Genomic DNA, 13,874 nt, shown 5'->3' with positions numbered 1-13,874 from the left:
AATCATCTGGTTACCTGATTCCTTTTTTGTTTTCTCATTTTAATTTTTTAAAGTATAACAATATATACTTATGGTACATTTAAAATAGAAGAGTATAAAGTAAAAATAGACAAGAGTACAAAGAGAAAAGTATATGTCCTCTTCCCTCTAACCACCCATTTCTACTCTCAGTAGTTAAATTATTAGCAGTTTTTTATGTGTCCTTCCAGAAAATTTTCATGCATGCAAAAGCATATATTCAACCTTAAACACTTGCAGACCCATACACACTGGATTCATTGGTACATGTTGTTGTACAACTTGCTTTTTTTTTTTTTTTTTTTTGCCATGCCACATGGCATGTGGGATTTTAGTTTCCCCACCAGGGATTGAGCCCGCACCCCCTTCAGTGGAAGCGCAGTCTTAACCACTGGGCCACCAGGGAAGTGCCCATACTATCAGTTTTTAACCAGTCTCATTCTGACTAAAATTTAGATTTTTTCCAGTTTTTTTAAACAATCTTATAAGGAACACAATATTTTTTGTATAAATATTTGCATGGGAGCACTGAAGTATCTGTAAAATAAATTCCTAACAGTGAAATTGCTGTGCTAAAGAACGTCTGCTTTTTCAGTTTGAGTCAGTATTGCCAAATTACCCTCCCCAAAACCGATGGACTAATTGAATCTCCTACGAGTAGTTTGAGAGTGCCTCTTTCCTCATACTAACCCCCAGTACTGGATATTTTCAAATTTTTTAATCTTTGCCAATCTGAACATTAAAAATTGATGTCACATTATTTTACTTAGCATTCCCTTAATTATGACTAGGCTTGAATGCTTTTAATATGTTAATTCATTAAGTATTTTTCTTGACCTGTGAACTGCATATTCATGTCCTATGTCCATATTTCTCATTGAACTGTGTATTTTTTTTCTAGTGATTGGCAAGGGATTTATTTATTTATTTATTTATTTATTTTGTTTGTTTGTTTGCACCGAGAGGCTTGCAGGATCTTAGTTCCCCAACCAGGGATTGAACCCGTGCCCTCTGTAGTGGAAGCACAGAATCTTAACCACTGGACCGCCAGGGAATTCCCCGAGAGTTTTTTAAATATTGAGGAAACTGCACTGTGTTTTATACTTGCGCATTTTAAGTTAATTACTGACTTTTAAATTTATTTTAAATTAAGATATAATTCACATACCATAAAATTCACCCCTTTAAAGTATACAATTCAGTGATATTTAGTGTATTCACAAGCTTGTGCATCCACTACCACTAGCTAATTCCAGGATGTTTTCATCACACTAAAAAGAAACTCCCCTTTCCTTTCTCCCCAGCCCTTGGCCACCATGTATCTCACTTTCTATCTCTATGGTTTTGTCTATTTTAGACATTTCATATAAGTGGAATTATACAGTATGTGGCCTTTTGTTGTGTCTGGTTTCTTTTACTTAACGTGTTTTCAAGGTTCGTTTATGTGGTAGTGTATAGTTCCTTTGTATGACTGAATAATATTCCATTATGACAATATGCATTTTGTTTATCCATCCATCCATCAATTGATGAATATTTGGGTTATTTCCAGTTTTGGAATATTTATGAATAATACTGCTGTCAACATTTGTTTGTTTACAAGTTTTTGTGTAAACATTTTCAGTTCTTTTGAGCATATACCTAGTAGAATTGCTGGGTTATATGGTATTTATTTCATTTTATTTTACTTTATTTGATTTTTATTTGATTTTTATTTTTTGGCTGCACCACACACGGCATGAGGAACTTCCCTGACCAGGGATCGAACCCGTGCCCCCTTCAGTGGAAGTGCGGTGTCTTAACCACTGGACCACCAGGGAAGTCCCTATATGGTATTTAACTTAATACTTAACTTTCTGAGGAACTGTCATATTGTTTTCCAGAGTGGTGTACCATTTTGCATTCCCACCAGCAGTGTATGATAGTTCCAGTTTCTCAACATCCTCACCAATACTTATTTTCCATCTTTTTGATTATATCCATCCTATTGGGTATGACAATTGGTATCTAATTATTGTGCTATTGTTTTGTCTTTGCTGTATATTTTACTTTTTTGTATAGCCGACTGTATCAGTAATACACACACACACACACACACACACACACACACACACCCTTTTTTTTCGGTTAAATATGCATTAGTCCTACAGAGCTTATTAAGAGAACTGCAATCTCCAGCTCCCTCTCCCTTCCACTTCTCCCTTCCCAGATGTAACAACTTTTAACCAGTGGTTTTCAGCCAGTGCACTTCTGCCCCCCAGGGAACATTTGGCAATGTCTGGAGACTTGTTTTGTTGTTACAACTGAGTGGGAGGGAGGACTGCTACAGGGATCTCAAGTGTAAAGGTCAGGGATGCTGCTCAACATCCTACCATGCCTGGGCCAGCCCCCCACAGCAAACACTTACCTAGCCCAAAATGCCGATAGTGCTGAGGTTGAGAAATCTTGCTTTTAATATTTACCTCCACTTCTTTGAGTAATTTACTGCTTTTTAATTTTTCACTTTGGGGCATTATCTAATAACTTATCTCTAGGAAAGATAAAAATTTAGGTTGTTACCTCTCTCATTGTCCTATCTTATGTTGTAATTCTGGGGAACTCATTATTTAGATTTCTCATTATTATGAATGATCATTGTTCATCAGAGCCATTCAGGCTGAGCTTTGTGATTAGTTTATTACTTTTCCTTTCCTGCATATCTTTTTGTTTTCCTTGAAGTTCATCATTGGCCTTTTGTTTTCTTTGTTTACTATGTGCTTTGTAATTCAACCCTGCAAATTTTCTATCAGTTTTCTACATAGCCTTCCAAGACTTCATTTACACCAGTTATTTTCTCAGTTTTATCTTCCCAGAACCTTTTGACTTACTCCAATCTGGACTGTGTTGCCCTCTTTGCCTGGTGTACACATTGTCTTGGGATCTCCCCTCACTCTTATCCTGGGAATTCTCTTTGTCTTTTTCCTGTGTGGATGGATCCACTGTTTCCTGCACCCTATATCCTCATTCTTTGTTCCTAGTACTCTGAAATTCCATGGTTGTGTTTCTTGGTGTGGGTTTATTTCCTCCTTTGTGCTGAGCACTACGTGGACCTTTTCTATTTGGAAACTCATGTCCTTCAGACTGGGAGTTTTCTTGAATTATTTTTGTTAATTAGTTTAGGCTCCCCATTTTATCTGGTCTTTTACTATTTGTCTTTTATCTATCTTGCCTTTAATTATCTTTCTTCTGGAGCTTTTATTGTTTGAATGTGGGAACTCCTATTTTGGTCCTCTTTCCTCTCCCATTTGCCATATCTTTTTCCTTTTGCTTCACTTTCTGTGGTATTTCCTCAACTTCATCCACCAATCCTTTTCTTGAGTTTTTAATTTCTGTCATCATATTTTGTATATCTAAAAGGTGTTCTTGTTTTCAGAATGGTCTTTTAAAATAGATCCTGTTTGGTGTTTTTGGTTTTTTTATTTTTTTAAACAACATCTCATCTTTTAGAATATTAATGATAATTTGCTTTATATTTTCCTCTTTTATGTTCTCTGTGTCCTCCAAATTGTGCCCCCGCCACCCCCCATTTCTTTATTTTGATCTCATTTTCATGTTAGTGAAGTTCCTCAGGTGTCTGGTAATCCTTTTTTCCCGCTTATGTTTAAAAGTAGGGGAATAAAACAAATGACAAGCTATGGCCATGTTGGTAGGGCTAATTGACGGTGAACTTCACAACTTCTCACTGGGCCATCCAGCTGGGGAACTTCCCAAGTCCATATCTTTAAGTCTTTTCTCTTAGGGTGGTCAAATTCCCCAAAGAAAATTCTTCCAGTCTCTTAACCAGAAGGCTTGCTGCTAGCATTCTGATGACCACATGGGGAAGGAGAACTTGAGGTCTCAATATCCAATAAGACCTATTTCACTTAAGTTTTCTATTTTCAGTATCTTCCCTTCCTCCCCTACCGCCCTCCCTGACCCCAAATCATAATTGTGCCTGGTGGTTCCCAGGTAGAAATTTGTCTTTTATCCTTTCAGAAAATAAATCTTCAATTTCAGAAAATAAATCTTCAATAAACCTAGCAGCATAGAGAAGGAGAAAGGATCTGAAGATGTGCCTGCTTCCACGTCAGACTTTCAACTCACTTTTTACCTTTTCATTTTGAAATAATTTCTGACTTACAAAAAATGTTTCAAAAATAGTACAGTGAGTTTCCATATACTCTTCACCACCTATGGGAAGCTTTTTAGACATACAGCGTTCCTGGGTCCTGCCCTCAGAGATTCTAATTGGGTCAATCTGGGTTGAGACACAGGAATATATTATTCCAAAATGTCCTTAAATAACTGTAATGTGCATCCAGGCTTAGGAGCCACTTTCTTAGTGATCATAAAGATTAGGAAAGCATTCATTTATTCATGCAATAAAAATTAATTGAGCAGTAATAATGTATTAAACACTATGCTGGACACTAGAGTTAAAGATGAATAAATCAGGGTCTGTGTCCTAAAGTTGCTTATTACTAAATAGATAAAACAGAGGTAAAGACAGAGTTGATTTAGTGGGATAAATGCTGTATTAGAGCTACACAGATAAAGGGAACAGTGTTTGTTTGTTTTAGTTAGAAGAATTAAGAATGGCTTTATATCTGAGATTAAAGTTTGAGCCAGGATTTGAAACCTTAGCAGGAGTTTCCCAAGTGAAAAGTATGTTCTAATAAAAAAGGGTGCATCCATAAAAGCAAGGAATTATGAAAGGTTATGGCATATTCATGGAATGGTATAAGACTGATGTAGTGTGGTGTATGTGGTAGGCAGTAGAGGGAAGTAGGGTTGGAGAGGTAGGTTGAGGGTGGATTTTAAAGGACTTTGTATGCCATGATGAGTTTGGGCTTTATCATGCAGTCAATAGGAATAGTGGATTAATGTAGCATAGAGGAGTCATCTGTTCAAGCATGATGGGGGTATTTCTGAGGAAGAAAATATAGATGGCAGCAAGAGCTGTGACCTTTAATAACGCAAATGGAAATAGGGAAATTATTGAGGAGGATATTACAGTAATCTGATTGAGAAATTATGAAGGTCAATATTAAGGCATTGCTGTTATAACCATCAAAGAAAGAAATCATTTACTACAGTCTCTAAGTAGAAATAATTGTAATCCTTTTTCCTTGTTTTTGTTTTTTCTAGGTTTGAAGTCCTGAGTTTCCTCATGTTATGTTATAATTCTGCTATTGTATATATGCCTGCTTCATCTTACCAGTCTCTTTGCCGAATGGGCTCCAGGTAAGAAGAATAATTATCATTAACCTTCACACATATTTACTGAGCACATTCTCTCTGGTAGGCCCTGTTCTAACTTCTGGTGATATAGCAGTAAACAAAACTCAGGGAACTTACATTCCTATAGGAATCCTTATCATCCCTCATGCATCATGATTTCTTGAAAATATTTCAGTTATAAAAGAAGCATTTTCTAGCTCAACATTGAGCTAAGCCAAGATGTTTTAGGTTTAGGGTGGTTTAGTGATAAACCTAGTCACTGCCTGGATGCCAATTTTTATAAATCACTTTAAGTGATTTGAATAAATAGTCCTCTATGTAGAGAAAGTTGTAAGAAACATGAATTTTTTCCTTTATATATCTCACAAATAACTGTCTGCTTTGGATAAGATTAGCAGTGACATCAATTATGTGTATGTCTCATTTGTATTTGTATATTCTAATCTTTACTAAATCAGAATTTCTAATAATTTGGACAGACCTGAGCTGAAATTTTAAATTTCAACTGTTGAAAAAAAATTAAGTAATATAAATGAGTTTGGAGACAGAGGAGCAGAATTTTAATTATAGAAGGAACACTCAGTTTATCCTGCCCAGTTGATTTTTATTTGAGGAAACTAAGCCCCCACAAAAGTTAAATGCTATATTAGTTTTTCTATTGCCTCATAACAAATTACACCATGGATTTAGTACCTTAAAATAGCATGCATTTATTATTTCAGTTTCCTGGGGTTAGGAGTCTAGGTATCATTTAGGTGGGCCCTCTGCTTAGGGTATTACAAGCTGCAGTTAAGATGTTGGCTGGAGTTGCAGTCTTATCTGAGGTTCATTTGAGGAGTTATACACTTCTCTTGGCAAAATTCAGTTCCTATAGTTGTAGGACGGGCTTCAATTTCTTGTTGACTGTCTGCTGAAGGACAGTGGTCAGTTCCTCTTACATAATATATAATGTGTACGTGTACGCATGAGAATCCTATTACCTTTGCCTTGTTACAAGCAAATCACAGGTTCCACCCACACTCAAGAGGAGAGGATGACACAAGGGTGTGTGAATACCAGGAAGGAGGGATCATAGGGATCAGGGCCCCTGACCTCACCCCCAAAGAGTCTGCCCACTGCAGATGCTTTGCACAAGTTCATGCTGTTGTATTATTGGGAAGAGACCAAAACTCAGTTTTGCTAAATGGAGGAAGGCCGATCTAAATTAGCTGTGAGGTTGATTTATAGAATATCTTAAAGTTCACTTGCCTATAATAACATGATGAATGACTAACAAAATTCTTGTCTCTAACCTAGATACTGTTATCAAGAGAGTATACTGTTTTGTTTAAGCACTTGCTGCCTATCTACAGATAAATTTATTTATAAATGACTATTTTTTGGCTCATTAAAACAAATCTGCCGTATCTCTAATTGGTAATGTTACTGTGGCATGAAATAGAGTTTCTTAATAACAAAAGTGATGATAGAGTATAGTAGTCCTCAGACTTTTATTCACATATCCCCTAAAGAATTTCGAAAAACTGTGTAGCCTTTGTACACTTTTAAGTTAACATTTAAATTTTTTATTCTGTTTTAAGTAGTTGTAAATTATATGATTTCCAGTATGTAAATATTGACATAATAAAACAAATAATTGTTGATCACTATTTTAAATGTATATAATGTAAATACACAGTGATCTGATTGATATCCACCATCATCCCATGTATGGAATAAATGAACAAGCTTTTCTTTAATAGTCTAACATTCTTTTTCTCCTTAAAATTGAATTTCTGTTCCACTTTATCCACATAATTTTATCCTAATATCATGCCATATTATACTTACAGATCTTTTATTGATCACCTAATTATACATCTCTGCTACCAAAAAAATGCGTAAATTAAAAATTTAAAAATATTTCCTGAGACCATAATGCACGAAACACTAAAAAATTTCTTCTGGACTCACCATTACAATTATTCTAATAAATTAATTTCTTAAAATAATAGAAGTACATAACAGTTTTTGATAATTATTAAGCGTAACTTTTCTGGAAGCATCTCTTAATGAGATGGAAAACAGAGAATTGTTTATGATACTTTGGTTATTTGTTTTGAGATTTCTGTATCTTCCACTAATTCCATCCTGATTCAATTTGGGATGTGTAAAAGTTATGCATTTCTTTTGTGAAGAGGGAGAAGGATGATTATGAAAGAGATACCTATTTGAAAAAAGTTATTACTTTTATTGATATAGTCCACTAGAATGTATGTTTTATGAGGGCACAGATTTTATTTTTATCTTTTTGCCTGTTTACAACTGTATGCATGGGCCCAGGATAGTGACTGACACATAGCAAGTACTCAAAAAATATTTGAGAAATGAGTAATTGAATAAGTGAATTTATGGAAACAAAAATGTTTTATTTAATGTATCAGGAAATCACATGTGATAAATAATGTATTTTCCTAGGGTTTGTGTGAGTGGATTTCCACGGCAACATGAAAAACACTGGAAAGAACTCTGTGGTCGAATAGTATTGGATCCTGAATTTATGGTGCAGCTTCTCACAGGAGTTTATTATGCCATGTAAGTAGGTGTACTGTGAAATTGGGTGAATTCTTTCTAGTGTTTGGAAACTTAATGTTTCTCTTTTTTCCTTATTAGTTACACAACACTGAATTTTTTGTTCCATGATGGACCCATTATCTTGTTTTTCTAATATGAATTTCTTTTAGTACTTTTTTTTTTTTTTTAGAGAAACTTGTTATTAAATTTAATTTTCTTTAAATACATACCTTTTTCCCACCCTCACCCACTTGGGGGAGGAACAGAAAACCCCTACCCCTTCCATTTGGGGGATTCCATGTATAAAGCCTGAGATGGTGAGGGTGAAGTATAAAAATACTGTTTACAGAGGGGAAGAGGGTGTCCACTGCGACCTTAATATTCAGATACCCCCATCCCCAGGCCCCTTTTTGCTCCTTTAGAAAAAACCCTGGGAATCCATTTGGGTGTAGACCAAGCCCTTCCTCTGGGGTGGTGGATACTCAAACCCCAACGCATAATAGGAAGCTCTGAGATCAACCAAAGAACAGGGAATGGATAGCACCTCAGATCTAGGAGGGGGAGGGGGCTGCCCTCCACCCTGCTGTAGTCAGCAGGCCAGCCAGCCAGCCTTTGTTTCCATAGGTCCCATGTAAACATTGACTTTTCTTCTGTTCATCCCTGCTCTTCCCGATTTCCTACAGAGCCTCCCTGGCTTCCACTGGAGGCACTTGGTTCCTCCATCTTTCCTTCCTTCCCTTCTAACCTTCCTCTGGAAGGAGTGGGGAGAGGGCGGGGAGGTCACAGGTCGGGCAGAGCCCATCTCATCCCTTCTTCTAGGTCAGGGCAGCTTGTCCTCCTCAGCGGAACCCTCAAGGGAGTGTGCTCTAAGTTCTTGGCCAAATAGGAATGGATTTCTTTTCCCAGAGCAGGGACAAGGCAGGCAGATAGTCCAGTACCAGGATACAGTGGTCCTGATGGGCAAGTCCATCAAAACTGAGTAGCAGGGAAGAAGGCTTCAGGAAGCAGAGAGGTGGGCAAGTCTAGTCTCACCCTGATGCTGGAAGACCAGCCCTGCACCCCCACCCCTCCAGGTGAGCATGCCTATCACCACCCAACAGTCTTGTTCACTGCGGCTTTGCGGAAGGACCAGGCACCCATGAGGCTAGAGATCTTCTCCAGGCCTTGGTATGGAGGCAGCACTCACACCGGCTCATCCAGTAGGATCCCGATGCTCTGGGTGGCCTCTGAGGGACCAGCAATGGGCTTGTTACACATGGGGCAGACATAGCGTACTTCCAGCCACTTCACCAGACACTTGCGGTGAAAGGTGTGTTGGCATGAGAGCACACCCTGCTCATCCTTCCCCTTGAAGTCTTCCAGACAGACTGCACAGGTCTGCCCATATAACTGTAACTTCTTGGCATCACCTTTAAGCACCACCTCTTTATATCCGTATCGTTTGCTCTGTGCCTGGTTCCAGAGTTTGCTGATAAAATAACAGCAGAAGATGAGGCTGAGCATGAAGACAAAGATGCCTGTGCCAAAGATGACCATGTAGACGTTGAGGGGAAGGTCTTGGAAACTGGTGGGTGGCATCGAGCAGGACTTGTTGGTGCTCACCAGTCCCAGGCCGCAGAAACACCCATTACCCCACTGGAATGGGTACATCAGTGAACTCATGGCTGGCTTCCTCAGGCGAACAAACGCAGGCGGCGGGTTGGGCAGGCCGGCTGGGCACACCGGCTTAAAGGGTTGCAGGAGGGGTGGATGCGGTGCGCGGCAGCCACCTTCCTCTGCAAGTCGAACTCTCTTTTTTAGTACTTTTTAAAAAATGAATTACACATTTTATTTGAAAGCTATATAATAACAAAGACAATTGTTTTATTGAGATATAATTAAAATGTAAGACTGAATTAGTTTAAGGTGTACAACATAATGATTAGATATATGTTATATTGCAAAATTATTACCACAAGTTAACATCCATCATCACACATAGTTACAAATTTTTCTTTTGATGAGTACTTTCAATATCTGCTCTCTCAACAACTTTCAAATATACAATACTGGATTGTTAACTATAGTTACCATGCTGTACATCATATCCCAGGATTTTACCTTATAACTGGAAGCTTGTACCTTTTGACCACCTTCACGATTTTTGCCCACCCCCCCAGCCCCTGCCTCTGGCAACCATCAATCTTTCTGTATCTATGAGTTCAGTTACTGGTTTATTTTGTTTTGTTTTAGATTCCACAAGTATGAGATTATACAGCATTTGTCTTTCTCTGTCTGACTTATTTCACTTAGCATAATGCCCGCAAGATCCATCCATGTTGTCACAAATGACAGGATTTCCTTCCTTTATTTTTTCTTTTTTCTTTTTTTTTTTTTTTTTTTGGCCGTGCTGCACGGCATGCGGGAGTTCCCCAACCAGGGATTGAACCCAGGCCCCCTGCATTGTAAGCATGGAGTCTTAACCACTGGACCACCAGGGAAGTCCCAGGATTTCCTTCTTTTTTTTAATGACTGAAAAATATCCTATTGTGTGTATATATATGCGTGTGTATATATATGTGTATGTATACACTTACGTACATATACTTACACATATGTGTGTATAATTGTATGTATACACATACTGTATATACACATACATTACATATATACACACACACACCATATTTTCTTTATCCATCTATCTGTCCATTTACAATTAGATTGTCTCCATGTCTTGGCTATTGTACATATGCTGCAGTGAACATTGGGGTGCAGACATTTTTTTGAGATAGTGATTTAGTTTCCTTCAGATATATAACAAGTGGAATTGCTGGTTCCCTTTTCTCCACACCCTGTCCAGCATTTATTGTTTGTAGATTTTTTGATGATGGCCATTCTGACCAGTGTGAGGTGACACCTCATTGTAGTTTTGATTTGCATTTCTCTAGTGATTAGTGATGTTGAGCATCCTTTCATGTGTTTGTTGGCAATCTGTATATCTTCTTCGGAGAAATGTCTGTTTAGGTCTTCTGCTCATTTTTGGATTGGGTTGTTTGTTTTTTTGATATTGAGCTGCATGAGCTGCTTGTATATTTTGGAGATTAATCCTTTGTCCGTTGCTTCGTTTGCAAATATTTTCTCCCATTCTGAGGGTTGTCTTTTCATCTTGTTTATGGTTTCCTTTGCTGTGCAAAAGCTTTTAAGTTTCATTAGGTCCCATTTGTTTATTTTTGGTTTTATTTCCATTTCTCTAGGAGGTGGGTCGAAAAGGATCTTGCTGTGATTTATTTCATAGAGTGTTCTGCCTATGTTTTCTAAGAGGTTTATAGTGTCTGGCCTTACATTTAGGTCTTTAATCCATCTTGAGTTTATTTTTGTGTGTGGTGTAAGGGAGTGTTCTAATTTCCTTCTTTTACATGTAGCTATCCAGTTTTCCCAGCACCACTTATTGAAGAGGCTGTCTTTTCTTCATTGTATATTCTTGCCTCCTTTATCAAAGATAAGGTGACCATATGTGCTTGGGTTTATCTCTGGGCTTTCTATCCTGTTCCATTGATCTATATTTCTGTTTTTGTGCCAGTACCATGCTGTCTTGATTACTGTAGCTTTGTAGTATAGTCTGAAGTCAGGGAGCCTGATTCCTCCAGCTCTGTTTTTCTTTCTCAAGATTGCTTTGACTATGCGGGGTCTTTTGTGTTTCCATACAAATTGTGAAATTTTTTGTTCTAGTTCTGTGAAAAATGCCATTGGTAGTTTGGTAGGGATTGCATTGAATCAGTAGATTACTTTGGGTAGTATAGTCATTTTCACAATGTTGATTCTTCCAATCCAAGTACATGGTATACCTCTCCATCTGTTTGTATCATCCTTAATTTCTTTCATCAGTGTCTTATAGTTTTCTGCATACAGGTCTTTTGTCTCCTTAGGTAGGTTTATTCCTAGGTATTTTATTCTTTTTGTTGCAGTGGTAAATGGGATTGTTTCCTTAATTTCTCTTTCAGATTTTTCATCATTAGTGTATAGGAATGCAAGATTTCTGTGCATTAATTTTGTATCCTGCTACTTTACCAAGTTCATTGATTAGCTCTAGTAGTTTTCTGGTGGCATCTTTAGGATTCTCTATGTATAGTATCATGTCATCTGCAAACAGTGACAGTTTTACTTCTTTTCTGATTTGGATTCCTTTTATTTCTTTTTCTTCTCTGATTGCTGTGGCTAAAACTTCCAAAACTATGTTGAATAATAGTGGTGAGTGTGGGCAACTTTGTCTTCTTCCTGATCTTAGAGGAAACGGTTTCAGTTTTTCACCATTGAGAACGATGTTGGCTGTGGGTTTGTCATATACGGCCTTTATTATGTTGAGGTAGGTTCCCTCTATGCCTACTTTCTGGAGTTTTTATCATAAATGGGTGTTGAATTTTGTCGAAAGCTTTCTCTGCATCTATTGAGATTATCATATGGTTTTTATTCTTCAATTTGTTAATGTGGTGTATCACATTGATTTATTTGCATATATTGAAGAATCCTTGCATTCCTGGGATAAACCCCACTTGATCATGGTGTATGATCCTTTTGCTGGATTCTGTTTGCTAGTATTTTGTTGAGGATTTTTGCATCTATGTTCATCAGTGACATTGGCCTGTAGTTTTCTTTTTTTGTGACATCTTTGTCTGGTTTTGGCATTAAGGTGTTGGTGGCCTCGTACAATGAGTTTGGGAGTGTTCCTCCCTCTGCTATATTTTGGAAGAGTTTGAGAAGGATAGGTGTTAGCTCTTCTCTAAATGTTTGATAGAATTTGCCTGTGAAGCCATCCGGCCCTGGGCTTTTGTTTGTTGGAAGATTTTTAATCACAGTTTCAGTTTCAGTGCTTGTGATTGGTCTGTTTATACTTTCTATTTCTTCCTGGTTCAGTCTTGAAAGGTTGTGCTTTTCTAAGAATTTGTCCGTTTCTTCCAGGTTGTCCATTTTATTGGCATATAGTTGCTTGTAGTAATCTCTCATGATCCTTTGTATTTCTGCAGTGTCAGTTGTTACTTCTCCTTTTTCATTTCTAATTCTGTTGATTTGAGTCCTCTCCCTTTTTTTCTTGATGAGTCTGGCTAATGGTTTATCAATTTTGTTTATCTTCTCAAAGAACCAGCTTTTAGTTTTATTGATCTTTGCAATTGTTTCCTTCATTTCTTTTTCATTTATTTCTGTTCTGATCTTTATGATTTCTTTCCTTCTGCTAACTTTGGGTTTTTTTGTTCTTCTTTCTCTCATTGTTTTAGGTGTAAGGTTAGGTTGTTTATTTGAGATATTTCTTGTTTCTTGAGGTAGGATTGTATTGCTATAAACTTCCCTCTTAGAACTGCTTTTGGTTTAGGGTCATAGTGTTTTCATTGTCATTTGTTTCTAGGTATTTTTTTATTTCCTCCTTGATTTCTTCAGTGATCTCTTGGTTATTTCGTGGCATATTGTTTAGCCTCCGTGTGTTTGTATTTTTTACAGGTTTTTTCCTGTAATTGATATCTAGTCTTACAGCACTGTGGTCGGAAAAGATACTTGATATGATTTCAATTTTCTTAAATTTACCAAGGCTTGATTTGTGACCCAAGATATGATCTATCCTGTAGAATGTTCCATGAGCACTTGAGAAGAAAGTGTATTCTGTTGTTTTTGGATGGAATGTCCTATAAATATCAATTAAGTCCATCTTGTTTAATGTTTCATTTAAAGCTTGTGTTTCCTTATTTAGTTTCATTTTGGATGATCTGTCCATTGGTGAAAGTGAGGTGTTAAAGTCCCCTACTATGATTGTGTTACTGTCAATTTCCCCTTTTATGGCTGTTAGCATTTGCCTTATGTATTGAGGTGCTCCTATGTTGGGTGCATAAATATTTATAATTGTTATATTTTCTTCTTGGTTTGATCCCTTGATCATATGTAGTGTCCTTCCTTGTCTCTTGTAATAGTCTTTATTTTAAAGTCTATTTTGTCTGATATGAGAATTGCTACTCCAGCTTTCTTTTGATTTCCATTTGCATGGAATATCTTTTTCCATCCCCTTGCTTTCAGTCTGT

The 13,874-nt window shown here is 37.2% G+C and overlaps 2 protein-coding genes across 8 annotated transcripts in view; one reads left to right on the top strand and one right to left on the bottom strand.

Annotated features, from left to right (window-relative positions):
* FAM126B (family with sequence similarity 126 member B) overlaps nt 1-13,874 on the top strand; it is a 77,542-nt gene that overhangs the window by 44,978 nt on the left and 18,690 nt on the right. For all 7 annotated transcript variants that reach the window (XM_036857843.1, XM_036857847.1, XM_036857849.1 and 4 more), the window contains 2 exons: nt 5,185-5,280; nt 7,735-7,851. In XM_036857843.1, the coding sequence (XP_036713738.1) occupies nt 5,185-5,280; nt 7,735-7,851 (213 nt within the window). The remainder of the gene's footprint in view (nt 1-5,184; nt 5,281-7,734; nt 7,852-13,874) is intronic.
* Nucleotides 9,013-9,480, bottom strand: LOC118898044 (RING finger protein 122-like). The gene has a single exon (XM_036857850.1). It carries the CDS (start codon nt 9,478-9,480, stop codon nt 9,013-9,015), a length of 468 nt encoding a protein of 155 aa, XP_036713745.1.

This window comes from Balaenoptera musculus, chromosome 7, assembly GCF_009873245.2.
Source record: "Balaenoptera musculus isolate JJ_BM4_2016_0621 chromosome 7, mBalMus1.pri.v3, whole genome shotgun sequence".
Classification (NCBI taxonomy): Eukaryota; Metazoa; Chordata; class Mammalia; order Artiodactyla; family Balaenopteridae; genus Balaenoptera; species Balaenoptera musculus.
The sequence above is the reverse complement of the archived record's forward strand: the minus strand, read 5'-3'. Positions and strand labels throughout refer to the sequence as shown.